Source organism: Lepisosteus oculatus, chromosome 16 (genome assembly GCF_040954835.1).
Source record: "Lepisosteus oculatus isolate fLepOcu1 chromosome 16, fLepOcu1.hap2, whole genome shotgun sequence".
NCBI lineage: Eukaryota > Metazoa > Chordata > Actinopteri > Semionotiformes > Lepisosteidae > Lepisosteus > Lepisosteus oculatus.
This window is the reverse complement of record NC_090711.1, coordinates 645,521-662,405: the sequence shown is the minus strand read 5'-3', so window position 1 is coordinate 662,405 and position 16,885 is coordinate 645,521. Positions and strand designations below refer to the sequence as shown.

At 43.0% G+C, this 16,885-nt stretch overlaps 1 protein-coding gene across 1 annotated transcript; it reads right to left on the bottom strand.

Moving 5' to 3' along the window:
* Positions 1-3,104: 3,104 nt before the first annotated feature.
* On the bottom strand, positions 3,105-15,045 carry psmf1 (proteasome inhibitor subunit 1). Its single transcript, XM_006639668.3, has 7 exons — positions 14,808-15,045; positions 14,300-14,452; positions 13,735-13,817; positions 12,856-13,050; positions 8,311-8,364; positions 4,233-4,391; positions 3,105-3,843 (listed from the first exon to the last, which is right to left on the bottom strand). Exons 1-7 carry the CDS (start codon positions 14,934-14,936, stop codon positions 3,792-3,794), a joined length of 825 nt encoding a protein of 274 aa, XP_006639731.1. The 5' UTR covers positions 14,937-15,045; the 3' UTR covers positions 3,105-3,791.
* Positions 15,046-16,885: the final 1,840 nt, after the last annotated feature.

Genomic DNA, 16,885 nt, shown 5'->3' with positions numbered 1-16,885 from the left:
TGGCAGCCAGTGACACGGTGACTCCGTGTCTGAACTGCACACTACAACCACGGCCACTACTGTATGAGCAGGACTGCTCTCAGTCTGACGTGATTAGGCTCTCCTGGTAAGAGAGACTGAAACCAGCACTGTTGCCGGACTCTGCCGTTTCTTTGTGCTTCTCTTGATCTCCATGTGATGTGATTTTAATAAGGCGGAGTCTAAAACTTCACATCTGCAGGCTGAATCTGCACGTCTCTCTCTTCCAGCCTCACAGAGGCCATTTATAACACAGTACAATTACAGGCACTTTCTGTGCAGGATGTGCGCTGTGATGAAAGACGGCTGAATTATATCAGGAACATAACTCAGGGAGGGCTTCACACCAGCCTCACCTGAGCTGCTCTTCCGCACTTTGAGAAAAACAAACATCCTCGACGAATTAAGACACATTTGCATACAAAAAAGACAAGCTTGAGGCCACCAGCTGTTAAATGAGCTTACTCTCTCGGACCTCCTGGAAGTGGAGCAGACCATTGAAACACAGTAGAAGTGGATTATCTCCAGTGATGGTGGCTGAATGAACCCGATCTCCTTGGTGTGAAATTTTTCCGTTCTTCCAGCTGTGCCGCAGGGCAATTCGGAAATAAACGAACCCAAGCAAAATACTACTGTTCACTTTTACAAATTATCCTTACGTACTGCCAGACAGAGTTGATTTTTTATTCTGCAAAATTTCAACATTTTCATTAAATACCTGTATTCCCAACACTTAAAAAAAAAATTAACGACATATCTATAATAAGAAGCCATACCACAAGGTTTCAATATTCTGTCATCTGCACTGCATAGAACAGCATATTAGATTCTTCTGTTTAAACAACAAGAATAATTTATATATCCTATGAGCCTTAACAAAGAAAAAATATTTTCCGAAATCATCTGGTTACATTACAATGAGATTACAATGAGAAAATGTCACATGTAACAAAAAAGCAAAAATTAATAGTACTAGAAATAATAAAATTGCTTGTATTTGCATACAATTTCAACCCTTAGGATGCCAAAGTGCTATAGATACTGTATATATACCAGACCCACTTCACCCACTACTCAAGTGCTGCCCCCTCCTGGCAGGCACGCAGAACAGCGGGCAGGAGGAGTAAGAAATCCCACACTCAATTGGACAAATCAAGGACACTAGGACTAACATCCATTCTCTTAGGAAGAGCCAAGAGATTTTCGATAGCCATCTAATTAGAATATTTGAACATATTTAATACTTGTACTCATTTATACACCTGGGCATTTAAGTGAAGCAACCTGGGTCAGCAGTGCCACCTGGGATTCTCACCTACAACCATGCAGTTATGGGTGGAGAGCCCTAACCACACTGCAACCAGGGTGACATCATATCAGAAGGACGGCACCCCCCTACAGCAGTGTGGCCAAGGTCACCATACTGGAGGCTGGGGATTAGAAATTCTGGTTCAGAGCACCATCTTCTGGCTTACGGATAACAAAGCAGCAACCTGTCCTATCTTTAGAGGCGTCTCGCCCCAGTGCTGACCAGACCCACTCTTGCTGAACTTCCCAGATCTGACAGTACAGGGGTTGGACGCTGCTGGGAAAATAATGGGACAGCTGCACCCTTCACCCAAGCCTTGTGAGTAGCAAGTGATGGATTAATAGTCATAGATTTTAAACACACTTTGCACAGAATTTAAACCTAGCTCAACCTTCCAGCACTTCAACTGTGGGACAGACTTCGCAATTAAATCCAACAGCAACCTCCTTCTTCCTTCGCCTGTCAACAGCAGCCACCGATCTCTCTAGCAGAGCCCTCTCCTCTCTTCCCTGGGCTCCTCTCTCTCTCGTCTGGCCTGTGAAGCCCCGAGTGCACTGTGGCTGTTGCCAGGCTGCGGGCGTTCGGCTGCGAGTGCCCCATCTTGCCTTGACAGCACGCAGTGTGCTTCTGTGCAGCGCATGCATTACAGCCGCATGTCAATGAGCACATGATAGACAGGCAGTCACACAGCGCAGACAACCTGCGGTATCGCACAGATTGGGCAGGGCTCGACAGATGAGCAGCAGGGAGGTTTTGCTAGACCTGTGAAGGACGTGAAAACATTTCAGTCTGAAGGACTGGTTACAGTAGCGATTCAAAATCCATTTTCTTCACCGAAAAGAACACGCAGTGCACGTACGGGATTTAGCCAAAAGCCCTTTAGTCCGCCTCGTACAAATGAAAGATGTGGTTGGAATAGTTTATTAGGAGAAATGTCTCTGCACACTTCCAATTAAAATTTGCTCAGAGGTTTATTTGCATAATTTTAATTTGTAATTGCGGGGTTTTGGGCCATTTCTTGCCTAATCCTATGGGTTCCCAAAGAAAAGGGTGCAATATGCAGAATATGCTTCAGGACGTCACGACACCAAAGAACGGAGCATCGCATTCCCCACTGCCTGCGGTTAGAGCAGTTCATGTGACCCACACTTCAAAGACAATATTATATCATGTCAAGACAAAACAAACCCCTGATCATTCCGCACACAAGCAAGCTCTCAATCCCTTTCATTTTTGGTATTTACTTCTAACTAAAGCCAGGTTCTGAACAGAAACCAAACATGGAAAAAACAGCAACAGAGAAAAAAACAAAAGAAACAAATGTCACAATTCCTCCTGCAGAGCCGGAGCCAAGTGCGATTGTTAGAAGAGAAGGTCATTTCAACAAGGCTGGCAGGCAGAGAAGAACTACCAGGAAATGGAAATAAATTATGAGGATGGAAACAAATGTGCATGGAACTTGGAATAAAACCTGGTCCAGTTCTTGCCCCTGCAGAGATGATGTACTTAGAAACAACAAAGGGAACCCCAGCCTGGGATTGTGCAGAGGCCTGAGAACACCAATCCTATCAATACTTGTGGGTAATCTGGGTAATCTGACTCCACACTCCAAACAGCCTGGCCTGAATTCAATCAAACAGCGTCCCCTTCCTTCTGTCCTGCAGAAACCCAACACCAGGTGCTGGTTCATGACTGGTCCGTGGGTCCAAGCTCTGATTTCACAATTATTTCCCATTATTTCTATATTCCTTTAAAAGGATGACAAAAGAGGTAGACATTTAGCCCAAATAAGATTTATTGAATCATTTCAATGAAGCTATACAATCAAAACTAGCAAAATCTTTAGCTGAAAACAGAAAAACGTTTTTTGTGTGCTGGAACTGTAACACTTCTGCTTAAACAATCAACAATGAGATAAATAATAACTCATCTTGTTAACCAAATAAGTCTTTATATGCACGTGAATTGCTCTAGTGTATGGAAATTGTTCAGTTGGAATCTTAACTCCATGACATAAATTACAATGTCACTGTAAAATATTTTTGAATGAAGTAAAAAAAATACTCTTATAAGAACAAACACCAATCTTGCTGATTATAGTGCATTCCTATAGTCTGTTTTTCACAGAGGCAAGGTTACATTTTGGCTGAAGAATTCCATGACAAACATCTACAAACAAGTTACGACAGGGATTAAAAAACAGTTACAATGCAGATGTTAACAGCTCTAATCCGAATGCTTTGATGTTAAAGCCATGACAAAAAAGTAAGGTGCACACTGTTAGTTATAGTAACGTCAGCATCTTAAAACTTTCTTGCTTCTACCACAACTAAGAATATCATGACTCTTTTGTAACACCCCTTATAAACTGTGTATAGATGCATTACGACACACCTATAAGCCCTCCTGCGGGTGGAGAGCGAGGCACATCACGAGACAAGGTGAGCGGGGGGCAGGGCCAGCGCTACATGAACATGTCATCGTACCCGGGCGGCGGCATGTGGTCAGGATCCGGACTGGAGATGCGCAGAAAAAACAGAGAAGAGCAAGGAAGCGACAAAAAAAACGACAAATTAACTAGAATCTAAAGTTCCTTAAATGTGGAACTTCGCCTACTAGGCCTTATGTACCAATAAACACTCTACATGTGCATAGAGATTAAAAAAATGATGAAATAATGTCGACTTTAAAAATATACTTCCTGTGTTTTAGACTGCCAAAGCACTCGGCATGTCTTGCTCTTGCATGCAGATCAGGAAATATAACTGTCCACTCTGAAGTGCATGTTAAAGGTGCACAGCTACCATGCGAGTACTGCCTAGGGATGAGCTGCACAGGAGACTCTGATTCCTGGGGAGCAGGACCCTGCTCTCCCTGCTTGGTGACGGGGTGAGCTGGTACCTACCCTGGCCGGTTCGCTCCTACTGGTCCGAAGGGGTCGAAGCGGGCCCCTGGCGGGACAGCCCCTGGGGGCAGCCGGCCCGGAATCCCAGCAGATGGGTCAAACCCGGATCTTGGAAATCCGGAACGCAGAGGATCGACGATCATCCCGCCAGGCCGACCACTGCAGAAGTGAGACAGAGTCAAGGCCACGCCAGCACCGCGGATCAGCACCTGACCCCACAGCTACAGAGCTCGCACTGGCAGGGCTGATATTTGTGCCAGGGTGTTCCCATTTTGCAGAGCTCAGCCCCTTTAATTTATTTCAACATTAAAGACACACTGCTGTTCATTTGTTTCTGAACTATGCTTTTGGATTTTATTTTAAAAGCAAATTTTGTTACTGTATTTTAAAACAATACGTTATGTGGTTTAGCACTCCAAATGTCTTTAAGAAACCATATTACTTACAGATAAAAGTATTCTGGTAAGATGTGCTTATAGTTTGTCTTTCATTGCGTTTTGATAGGAGACAATGCAAAGAGCTCTTAAGCGGATGAAATTGTCTCCACTGTGCTTAAAAATCAGCTGCTTGCGTGTTCGAAAGTACAGCAAAGCTGAATCACAGAGACTAACTGTGTAGCTGCAAAGCCATGAGCATTCTTGGAATTACGTGTTCAGGAAAATTATTGTAATAATCTTTCTATTGACTTGAACTAAAAATAAAATCCTGGCACAGCTTAACTCCGCTCAGCCAGATTCTCAAGAATACTGCGGAGATGAAAATCTGATAAACAAGATGCAGGCTTTGCAAAGCCCCTAAACAGGCCAACACAATTTAGGTCCATCCTGACACCTGCACTAAATACCAACAGTGATGCCTCTTCATCTGCAGCACCAAGAGGAAGGCACATCTGGACCTGGACCCCAGCTAGAGGTCACCTGTCATAAATCCCCTGACAGGGCCAGAGTGATCCACAAGAGGATCCATGAGGATCCTGATGGAGATGCCACTGCACCTGATGACATCACAACCCACCAATGACCTGTAATGATGGTTTTTAAAAGCCTCTGCACAGAAGTAATTTTGTTATTGTATTCTTTAAACCTGCGTGTGTGATGCTGTTTGTTGTGAATGATGCCTAGCATCCATAAAGTCTTCTCTGAATTAATAGTCCAGTTTCTCAGTGTTGTAATACATTAAAATCCTAAAATCTCTACAATTGGCAACAAGAGCCAGTTTGGATTAAAAAAGACTTCAGAAAAAAAAAATCACAATAAAAAAAGACTCATTAGATAGCTCAAACATGACACTTCACAAACACAACTCTACCTCATTAATGGGGTTTCAGATCTTGGCAAGACCAGTTCTTCCTTTTTTAAATTTTCTCTGCATATGCACTATTAAACTGCACAATGAAAGATCTACAGCTCCAGGGCTCCAGGTGTAGGCTGTGATGCCTGAGACAATGTAGGGTGAATGGCAGAGTCAGATACAGATGGTGTTAATGGGCTGTGTGTAACTGCTCCTCTCCAGGTGTAATGTGCTGCAAGGACAATCAGAGCAATCTGGATCACTGCATAACTAATGCTCACACAATTGTGTCTGTTGTGCCGTAAAGGCAGGTGCTAGGAGGAGACCAAAGACAGTCTGGCAATGCAAACATATCTGAGCTTTTCTATTTGTTACTTCTTATTTTTTCTAACCTAAATGAAGTGCAAGAGATACCCTCAGCAGATAAGGGCAATAGCCTGTTTAAACAGCCATATGACATGTCTGCATTAATGACACAGCCAGAGCCTGCGCTGGTATTTCAGAGGACTGCCTCAGTGTGATTATCAGCAGAGGGGTGGATCTAGGAGCTGTTCCTACAATGCTCTTGCTCACTCCAGCCCTGGCTGACAACTGGAAAAGGAGTTCTGTGCTTTCTGTGTCACAGAGAGACAGCAGTTTCGCACAACACCACAGAGTGAGATTCGTACCATCTGCAGCTCCACTTTTAAAACTTTCAGAACTATTAAACTTGGTCTGCAGTAAAGCACACCCCAAAGCACAGTAAAGCACAGATGACAGACAGATGTCCTCTGTATTTTCAAGTTTGTAAGAGGAACTCAATCACACCTACAACTAATCAGTCAATTGTCATGGATCAGCTGTTCCCATCAGCAATCAGTGATCTGAGTTGAGGCTTCACAGCAATGCAGTATATAGCCACTACAATCTGTTATAAAGTTGAACAGTGGAAAAAGGTACAAAACACTGCTAAACATCCACTAAGAATAATTATAACTTATTAATATTAGAAAGTGTAACAAAAAACATAGAAGAACAGATACTGAAGGCCATTATTACTGTAAAAATGAAGTGGCCAACACACTACACCGCTGCAAAATAAACCCAGTTCAATAGGGCCAGGATCAGCAAAAAGTCTCCTATAACCCTGCAGAGCCAGAGAAATCAGGAATCAGAAACCAGGAATCAGAGCAATCCCTTGGCAGAGTGATCTCCAGATACCGTATCTGAAATCTTCCGGTTTACACTGCTCTAATCATGGTAACCATTTTTAAAAGAACTTCAGACAGTATTCCATTCTGTTCCTGTCCAGTTGCCAATCAATATTTGATGCTTTTTTTACTTGAATAATTTAATGTCACACATGTGCTGGTTACGTCACTGTGATAACAGGCTGCTGTTCCTTCCAATTGGAGGCCAAGTAGCTGGGGCTCAGATTACTAACTGCTCCATCAAAGACTGCAGCAAATGCATTTTTGAAAAGCATAAATGGTAAATCAGGGCTGTCCAGTCCTGGTCTTGAAAGGCTGGTGTGTCTGCAGTCCTTCCTGCCAAGGCAATTCCTAATGACTTAAACCAGCTCATTACTGTCTTAACTGGACCAGATTAACAGTTTCTTGCAGCCCTGCAGGTTCTGTTGCTTTAAAGTGATCTTGAGCACCTGCAGCACACCGGCCCCAAGGTCCAGGAACAGAGAGCTATAAAAGAGAATTAAAGATCAATAAATTAACTGGAAACATTAGTATTGGATTTTTTGTTTGGGTGATTGTCAGGCAATAGAGTTTTCATCAAAGCCTGCACAAACTTTTTATCTTCTAATGTACATTAGAGATGCATGGTCACAGCTGCATATATAATCCCTCTTTATTTTAGTGTGTGAGGACCAGCTGTACAGCTTATGCAATACGCCAGGAGAAGAGGAAAAAAGAAGGGCACAGCCTGCAGATTTCAGTGCAGGACTGAGAAATCTGCATTGTCAGATCAACTGCAGGGATTTGTGCTTGCATCTCTCTGTCCTTCAGAACAGCCCGGTGTATCTTCTGGTAATGAATGATTATCTTGTATCACACTCTGTCCAAGAGGATTTTTTTTAGTTTTTGGAAGAAATTCTCTGCTCCTTGGGAGAGTGCAGGACCACATCAAAATTCCCATATACAGTATATTGACATATAATAGACTCAATATTTTAAGATTAAAGGACTAAAGAGCATCATGCAAATGAGTTAAGCATTTATTTTTACACAAAAACTGGTATTACCCCACCAGGACAAGGCATCCGTGTTCAATGTCTACCTCCGGTGAAACTGCTCATTTGAGGGAGCAGATCTGGCCTCACAGTAAACACATTTATAAGCACAGCTGTCTGTCTGCCACAGCTCGTGCGTCAGTCTCTACAGTGATGGCAGCAGTTTACAGCAATTAGTAAATGGGGGGGGTCAGGATTATTTTTTCTTCTTGACACTTAAATTAGCTTTGTTCCTATGCAAAAACACAAAAGGGGGGATATTTCTGAATCCCTGCTGGCATTTGAACTAATCCAATGGGTCAGCAGGTGCTGTCATTGAGGGTGATCTACCAGTATTTATGGAGCTCTTTAAATCACTTCCTTCTCTCCACCTCAGTGAATGGCTCAAAGGGCTCAGTTAAGTGAAGGAACCCAGCTTCAAATACAGAGGACAGCGATTGGAGGTGAGGACCCTGTAATAGACCTACTGAGGTCTAATGCTGTTTTAACTGGGTTCTCTGCACATGCAGAACCGACTGCCTCGTCCCTCAGCCACCTCCCCCAGACCCGGATTGCAGTACTTACCCCAGGGGGTCCAGGTCGGCTCTTCCTGCGGAGAACGGGGCCAGGGGGTCCTGCCTGGAGAGACGGGAAGCCAGAGTGAGAATGGTGATTTAACCCAGCACAGGCCCAGCCCTCCCTTGGGAGAACAGGCACGTGCATTAACCTCCACACTGAGAGCCCTGTTCAGTCACAAGTTCTCTGCAGGAAGTCACAGCCACACTGTGGGATGGGCAGTCTCCCAGCCCCTCTGTCCAGGGGACAGCAGCCACGCAGACCAGGGTGGACACTGCCTCAGGCGCTGCGTTTGAAGGCTCCTTTCAATCTTCGTTATTCCAAAGCAATGGAGCACGAAAGTGGTATACTACCTTTCAGAGTCTGCAAAACACTTCATACACCTGGTAACCTTCAAGACAGCTTACAGCTCTTGAAACATGGAATGGATCAAACTGCTTCACAACCAAACCATTTCTGTTCCTGGTTTTGAAGAAACAGAACATGCCCTGCTTACATTACAAATTCAATAGAAGCACAGATGCATGGGTTACACATGCAGATTTTAAGATTAAAAAACTGGTTATAAAATGCACCAGGGTCTTAATGGGGTTAACTCCAGGCTCTATTCTTTCTCTGAAAATCACACCAATTAAAATCTAACACCTCTTGGCTCAATCTACCTAGCAAGAGGAGAGCTCCATGCAAGTCAGCAGTCTAAATTGCCATGAAATGCTACCCACCACAGCTGCCACTGTGCTGTGCAAATTCTGTTGTGTGTTTAAAAGGTACTAAAGAACATTCTTCCACAAAGCAAGATTATAAAATGTATCAAATTCACACCCTAATCCAATTATAGACTTGCACATATCAGATTTGACATTTGTTTCATGAACCTTCATCACCAAAGTGCCACAACTGCTTAATATTCCTATTTCTTCATTTACGCTTTCTCCTGAGAAGACAAATCCTACTTATGTTTCAATTTTAGGTAGTTCCTCCTGTTGAAGGTATAACAAAGCATGGAAACAGAAAAACTGAAAGCTAGTTTATATACACGCTTTGTAAGTACAAAGGTCACAAAGTTATCTTGGTATGAGCTTAAATTGAAAAAAGCTCATTATTCTTCAGGGTGAAGTATCCTGGGATCACCGATGCCTTCTGCGCAACAGTGCAACCCAAATGATTCGCTGATCTCACAGTAAAGCTCAGATGTGCAGCAGTATCTACAGACAACATCTGCCATTACACTGCACGCAGCAGGCCCCTTTAAATAACATGCCTCTAGTGTGACCCAGGGCTGGTCTGAATCTTGAAGAGTCTTGAGATTTTGCCCTGAATTCACAGGTTCAGTCCTGAGCTCCTGCCTTAAAATTAGATGCCAGGGTCTCCCCACAGCTCGTACAAGCTGCAGTACATATTGAATAAGATGTTGGCCCTGCCCAGCCACTGCAGACAAAACACATCGACATCAGCACACAGCAGACTCACACAATCCTCAAGTACAAAGGTAAAATAATCTCTTAAAATTATTAAAATACTAAAAAATCTGCTTGCCAAGGGACAGCCCTGTGTACCCGAGAATCACTGAAGCATAACATCTTCGGATTTTACTACACATATGGTTTAAACAAAGACTTTGTGGAAAGCTGAGGCAAAAAGAACTTTCCTTGAATAAATCTTCTCTATAGGATTTAATTTTCATGTCTAAATTCTTAGAAGTAAAAAAAAAATTAGGGTTATACAAACTAGAATGTAATGTCTGACATTAAAGATGAAACCAAATTAAAGGCTAAACAAAAATAAGAACAAAACTTCAAAAAGGAGAATTAACACAAGCCAGCTCACACCATTCATATGGTGCTGTAAGTGAGCCAGTCGCACCACTATCAAGCATTTGTGCTGCACTTACAGCTTTATAAATTCTTTATAAGTTCCTCTGCACACTCGATGTCCAACAGGTAATTAATAAGGCTCTCTTCTTAAAGTCAAGCAATTAGAAGACCTACGTTGATCAAAAGCTAATGTATTTATTATAAATGATGCTGCTCCTTTCAGAATACAGAGTATTTTATTAATTAATGCTTCCCTTCCGCCCTGTTTCCAGGAAAGAGTCAGTAAATAAATAAATCAGCCCCCTGTATTCCTGCACTCTGTGTGTGACGCAACAAAACAGAGCAGATTGCAGACCAGACAAAGCTTTGCAAGGAGACGCTCAGACACAGTCCTCAAACGAATTCAGCTTCTCCCTCCTTGCAGAAACTCAATGAATCACAAGCAGATCAGCTACATTTTATAAAAAACCCATCAGAAATAAGAACGGCCATCAGTGGCCTGGTCTGGCCCTGGCGTCTCGGTGTCCAGGGACACACCGGTGGGGGCGATAGTAAAATCAGGCAAATTCTGCTGAACCAGAGCAGCTTAAGAAATGAGTCTCCAGTGGAACAGAAGGATTTCCTATTGGATTACACTGTAGAAATTAAAATTGAAATCCTTGTCTCAATCCCATCAGTCAGCAAGGCAAATACATCAGGACATTGGAGCAGAGACGCACTGTATGTGTGTAGAGGGGGAAAGACATTCTCTGTTTTTACACTGAAGGATTCATTTCCTGCAGAGCACACAAATCTGAATGTCACACTTGTACCCTCTGTGCTCAGGGGTGATAGATCCTTTGGGCTATATTGCACTGGACCAGATAATACCTGACATCAGGCCAACCACGATGGCTACGTCAGGGCAAACAGCGAAAGAAAGAGCTGAGGAAACAAGTAAAAGGGCAGCAGATGTCCACAGAAATGTTCACCCCTCCATGCTGTTGAAGCAGATTTCCTAGTAACACTTAGGCAGAGGCTGGATAATATCCGCAGGGCAATAATCTGTGAGCACCAAAATGGTCTCAAATTATGTGAGAAATTCATAACCTTTTAACGATGTTGTGTGAAAGTCTGGGTATGTCCAACCTCTTGTAGTCTTGAGACATTAAGAACCAAGATGGACCAATTGCAATTTTTGGATCAATAAGGAGAAAAAAGGAGCAAGAAGTATCAATGTAGCAGACATTGCCGGGAAAGAGCACACATCACATGAACCTCTGCCCACTCTTTAGAAGAACTCTTGAACCGCAAAAGCTCATATACCTTTACTGATAATACCATTAATTATATGTCTGTGGTGTGGAAAATATATTTAACAACCCATGTTCTTCAGTTGTGTGCTGTGTACCATTAAAGCCTCAACCGCCAAACAAGATTGCCTGCTTTTCATTAAGATTACATCATTTCCAATGCACATGCTGTTTTTGCTACCAGTTGCTGATAACAGGAAAACTGTTTATAATTAGTTCAACCATGGGGTTTTCAGAACATTACATATACTATGTAATTTACAAATTATTTGCATGAGAATATTGATTTTTAGTTCATCCAATCAGCAATCATAGAGTGATTTGCTCTGTGCAATTTTAATAAGATTCATGCAGCAACAGTGTAAGGCTCACAAGTGTTCTTAACCGTAAAACAAATCAGGCTTAAAGAAACACTTATGTTTAAGTGCTTATTAAATAGAAAAGAATTTAAATCTCCTAACCTGAATTGTTAAAATCATTTTAACTCAATCCACTTTAAGCTACATCCATCCATCTCATAACGGCTTAATCCAATTGAGGGTTGCGGGGGAGCCGGACTCTATCCCAGCAGGCAACGAGTGCAAGGCAGGGTACACCCTGGACATGACTCCAGTCTATTACAGGGCACACACAGAGACACACTCACCCCTAAGGCCAATTTCCCCAGAAGCCAATTACCCTACAAGCATGTTTGTGGACTGTAGGAGTAAACTGGAGCATCCAAAGGAAATGCATGCAAACAAGACAATTGAATCCAGAGCCCTAGTACTGAGGCAGCAATGCTAAACACTGCACCAGTTGAAAATGTACTGAAAATTACTACTAGCCGGGAATTGCCCCAACACACTCAGTTCACATTCACTACATCATCAGAGCAGGCTATAAAAACTGATAATTGTTTTTTTTGGACTTCCATGTGCCATACAGGAAGATTACAAACAGTGGAATTTCAGGCTCCAAAAGAGCCTTAACGGAGATGAGGGTATGTCTCAGCCAAATAGCTTCTTCACTCCAGGAAAAAGTGTCTAAGAGCCGCTATCAGTAAAGGCTTCATCAATCAAACCATAGTCAGAGAAGCCCATTTTGTTTGTCTCAGCTCTGGCCAGAGAAGCTTGTAAACCACAGAGTGATTACAGGCTCCTAGTCACTCTGCCTCACTGCAGTATGCGTCAGCTCAACAGGCCTGCAGCCCTGCACAAGCAGTGTTACACAGAGCTCGACGAGCCCAGGAAGACTCAGTCACTCCCATGTGTAAAAGCACGAGTGCAAACAGGCTTGTGACTAAGGCAGGGAAATTGGATACTATACCGTTTGCTGTTTTCTCATCAGCACTATGGAATGGAGATCGAACCGTCATTTACAGTGCATGTTTTTTTGCAGTTTTGTACAGTTTAATAGCTCAGCCTTTCGGAGCAACGATTGTTGTAGCTCCCATCCTGTGGCCCTACCAGCTGGGCTGCCGGTCAGAACGAGGAATTCTCTGGGGGATCCGGAGGGGGTCTCTGTCGGGCCACAAGCATGGAGGACTCTCCCTCAGGCCCTTCTTCTCTGCCTTCTCACTGGGCTTAGTCTTCTGTTTGGAGGCTGAAGGAAACAGCCCTGATTGCACCTTCTTCCTCAGCTCTTCAGTGTTCTTGAACACGCTGTCAAGACAGGCAGTACATCACAACCAACACCACATCAGCCCATCACCTGCTGACACAGCTCCTACGCTCCTTGCTGAAGAAGACTAAACATTTCTACAAATGTACTACAAAGGGACTAGAAACACTCACACCATCTTAACAATGAACACTTTCCTGGATTGGCAACTTGTTTTGTACTCACCACACTTTGCTGCTGAGACCAGATTTATCAGGACACTTTGTGCAATTCTCCAAAATAGATAAATGCACCAAAGACCAGCTGCATGTTAATATCAACATTCTTGCAACAGGCAATTCACAATCATAGAAAAACATATTTCTATTTGTAGCACAAATTAATAAAACCATGAAAAATACCATGCTGGAAAAATACCAAAAAGTTAATGTTTAAAGTCCTGAATAAAATTGTTATTGATATTGGATTTGCTACAATTTTGTCATTTAATGTGTCTTGAGTGCAGGGATAAAAACAACTTCTGCTTGATTCTTGCTGCGAAATGAAGTGATTTTGATTTCTTAAAACGAGTTGCCAATCCTTTCATAGCCCAACTCTGAGTCATTAGATGGCAGAGATAAGAGTGTCTGACAGGCAATAAAGAATCTCACTTAACACACAGAGTTCAGTCCTGCATGACTCTGCCCTTTTAGCACAACACGACAGCCTAGAGACGTTTGACCCACCTCTCGAATACCTGGAGACTGTCTGCATGCACATAATCACCAAGGCTCACTGTCAGATCAGACACACGTCCTGAAGCTGACTCCTGACACAACAAAGACAGAACAGAAAAAAAAAACCATAATACTCTCCGAAACAAAGCTTCTCAATCCTTTCCTTTCAATCAATTTCCTTTCACTTGGATTTTATTCCATTTGTCTCCACAATATAATGGAACCCTGGGATTAATTATTTTATTAATTAGAACTTCCCAAATTAAATAAGATAGAAAACTGTTTTCCAGTGGTCTACAAATAAGAACCCATTTCAGCAAAAACAACTAGAGCACTCATTTCTGTCAGCTTGAGATTCGTTATGGAATCAAGTCTCAGGTCAGCTCATACCTGCTTGCGTGAAATCCTGTAGCTGCACACATTACTCAGTGCAAGAGTACGGTAACGAGTTACAGACAAAAGCCTTCACTACTCCTCAAGAAGAAAAACACACAGAAGGATCAGCAAAGTTGAAGTAGCCGTGGTCAGTCAGCGAGTGAAGATACGCTGCAGTAACGCAGCGAGCCGCACGTACCAGGACGTTGAAGATGAGCGTGGTGTCCACGGTCACGGCCTTGACCAGCAGCTGCTCGCCGCTGTCGCCCGACTGGTACCTCAGTGTGTACAGCTCGCTGCTGCTGTTCCACCCCGCCGGCAGGAGCTCCGACTGCCGGTCGCTGCTACTCGGCTGCAACGGTCACACACCCATCACTACCCCACAAGTACGACAGGTATCAGACGGGCATGACGCACTTCGGAAGAGTGCCAGTTCTGTCTGCCAGACAACACCGCGCTATTACCAGTATTATATTTTCCACTCTTGTGTTTTTCTTGAATGGCGTCTACCGCAGAAGATGTGATCTGGAGAGCACATCAAATACCACCGCTTTTAAACATTTTCTAACCACATTTTGATACCCTCCCCACAATAGCAGCTGACAACAGTTACACCCCTAGACGCGTACAGCCTGCACTGTGCTCCATCCCTGAATGCGCATTGCTAATTCAGCCAGGTAAAAGTGAACAGGTACCTCCATACATACCTGGTCTCCGACGCCCAGGCATTTGTACCCGTTTTTCACTATCTCCCAGTGCACAAAACAAACCAGGGCATCCTGGGGACAGGCGATGCTGCTGACGACAGAATTATACAAGAGCTCCAAACCTGCCATCTTCAACGAACGTATGCACCGACACAACGCTGAACCGAAACACAAAAGCGAAACTGCCAGGCATCTGTTTTGCAGTCCATCGCGACTGTGTCCCACTGCGTTGAAACTCCGAGATGGAAACACTTCCTGTGTTCATTTTAGTTCCGCCCGGCAAATGTGGCATATTCAGTTTCTTTCAAAAACGCTTCCCGTGTGACTCGCAATATTTTTCCGAGGAAATTGCCAAACTTACCCGTAATAAATGAAATATAGCTAAAACAGACGTTATCCTGCTTGTACGTGCTATTTAAAATTTAATTGTTAATACATTCATTCTACCTGTGAACGCGCTATATTTTGTTTTCTCTTGTTCCTTGTTCAAAACATTTATTCTCTTTTTAAGTGATTTCAGATTAAATTTAAATTATATAAAAAATAATTTTCTCTCTTAATGACTCGTCATTTTTGCATGCAATACAGAGCAGAAACCACAGAGGGCAGTGTTCGCTCATGCAACGTTGACCTGCAGCGTTGAGCGTTGAAGTCGTGGTTCTGGAAAATGAGACCATATGTAATGCACGCTAAAGTGGTTTTATTTATATTTAAATATTAAGAAATACTGAATTTGTATAATTATAACGTATTGAACTTGGATATAATGAAGTCTCTATCAGTTTTGAAATTATTAAATTGTAGGATTTTTAATATGAATGCTTTTAAACCAATATTCATGACCACCATTAAAGCCGATGTCCTGCCTGAATTCCACCCTGTATCAGTGCGAACCAGCCCCACTTTTCACGCTTAAATCACCCGGAGAAACAGCTCCTCCCCCATCTCCTGACCTGCGGAGTTTTTGCCCGGGTGAGAACCGCACTTCCCCGGGTCCCGCCCCACCCGTGAATCGCTGTGGGGTCCTCCGGGATGAACAGTGAAACACGAACCAGAGGACGCAAGTGGGCATTATGTGAAAGCGCATTTAAACCCGAGAACCGGAGTCACTTCCTTACACGAACGCTTGTGGTGGTCTGGAACGAGCTATCCAGGCATGCTGTTGTTGTAGCTGATATTCCTTCATGAAAAAACATGGAATAGGATAACTACACCAGTTAGCTGCTGAGAAATAACAAATTAGATAAACAAGCTGAATGGTCTTCTTGCATTAGAAACGGTTCTAATGTTCTTCTCCTGCTATAGGATTTGTGGCGCCACATGGCTCATTGTCTCCCTCTGGTGGGTGGTTTTAGAAACGGTCAACAATGGAGTCTGCATGTCCGCGTGTGTCTCCTACCACCATCTACGGGCATGCAGGCTGGGCTGATTGGGGTCTATACATTTTTCAAAAATAATATTCTTTCCCCAATTTTAAAAAAACCTGGAGTATTTAAAATCCCTGATTTTTTAATATCTGGTAACATGGACTCTATAAATAATAAGGATGCTTTTTAGTGACTGGACATGTGATAGCTCAAGTAGGCAGCTGCATCAGCATGTGTAGGCTGCAAAGGAACAAGTAAAGGTTTATTATTAGGTCTTCTTTGGGACACACCCAAAGAAGGCTCTACAGCCGAAAGGTTGTGTTTCTTTTCTTCTCTTTACAGTATGGAATAAACCTTCACTTGTTCAGAAGTGATATGTGTATTCTTTGAAATAAATTAGCATTGACCCTTGCTTGAGGCCCTTTATTACACAGGCATGCTGTGACGGTGATTTAGTAAGACCAGAGTCTTGTATAACCAGTGGATACACTGGGGAGCTTGTAAGACACACAGGTTTTGTATTTCTAACCACATACTAATAAAGAAGACCCTGGGCATTCAGTATCATTAATGAAGCATTGAAGGTGCTGTTTATTATCACTATTTTTAGGACATCAGAGAACAACAGTGACACAGGGGCCCAGTGGAGTGCCAAAAAAGGGTTTAATTACATAAACAGGGATAATCAACACTATTAATGCAGGAGCTTTA

What these genes read in the sequence shown, in the direction of transcription:
- psmf1 (XM_006639668.3), bottom strand. Translation starts at nt 14,936, where the DNA reads ATGGCAGGTTTGGAGCTCTTGTATAATTCTGTCGTCAGCAGCATCGCC. An exon ending in GCCTGGGCGTCGGAGACCAG is followed by an intron (nt 14,453 to 14,807) that starts GTATGTATGGAG and finishes TGACCGTTGCAG; the next exon opens with CCGAGTAGCAGCGACCGGCA. An exon ending in AGTCTCCAGGTATTCGAGAG is followed by an intron (nt 13,051 to 13,734) that starts GTGGGTCAAACG and finishes CTGTCTTGACAG; the next exon opens with CGTGTTCAAGAACACTGAAG.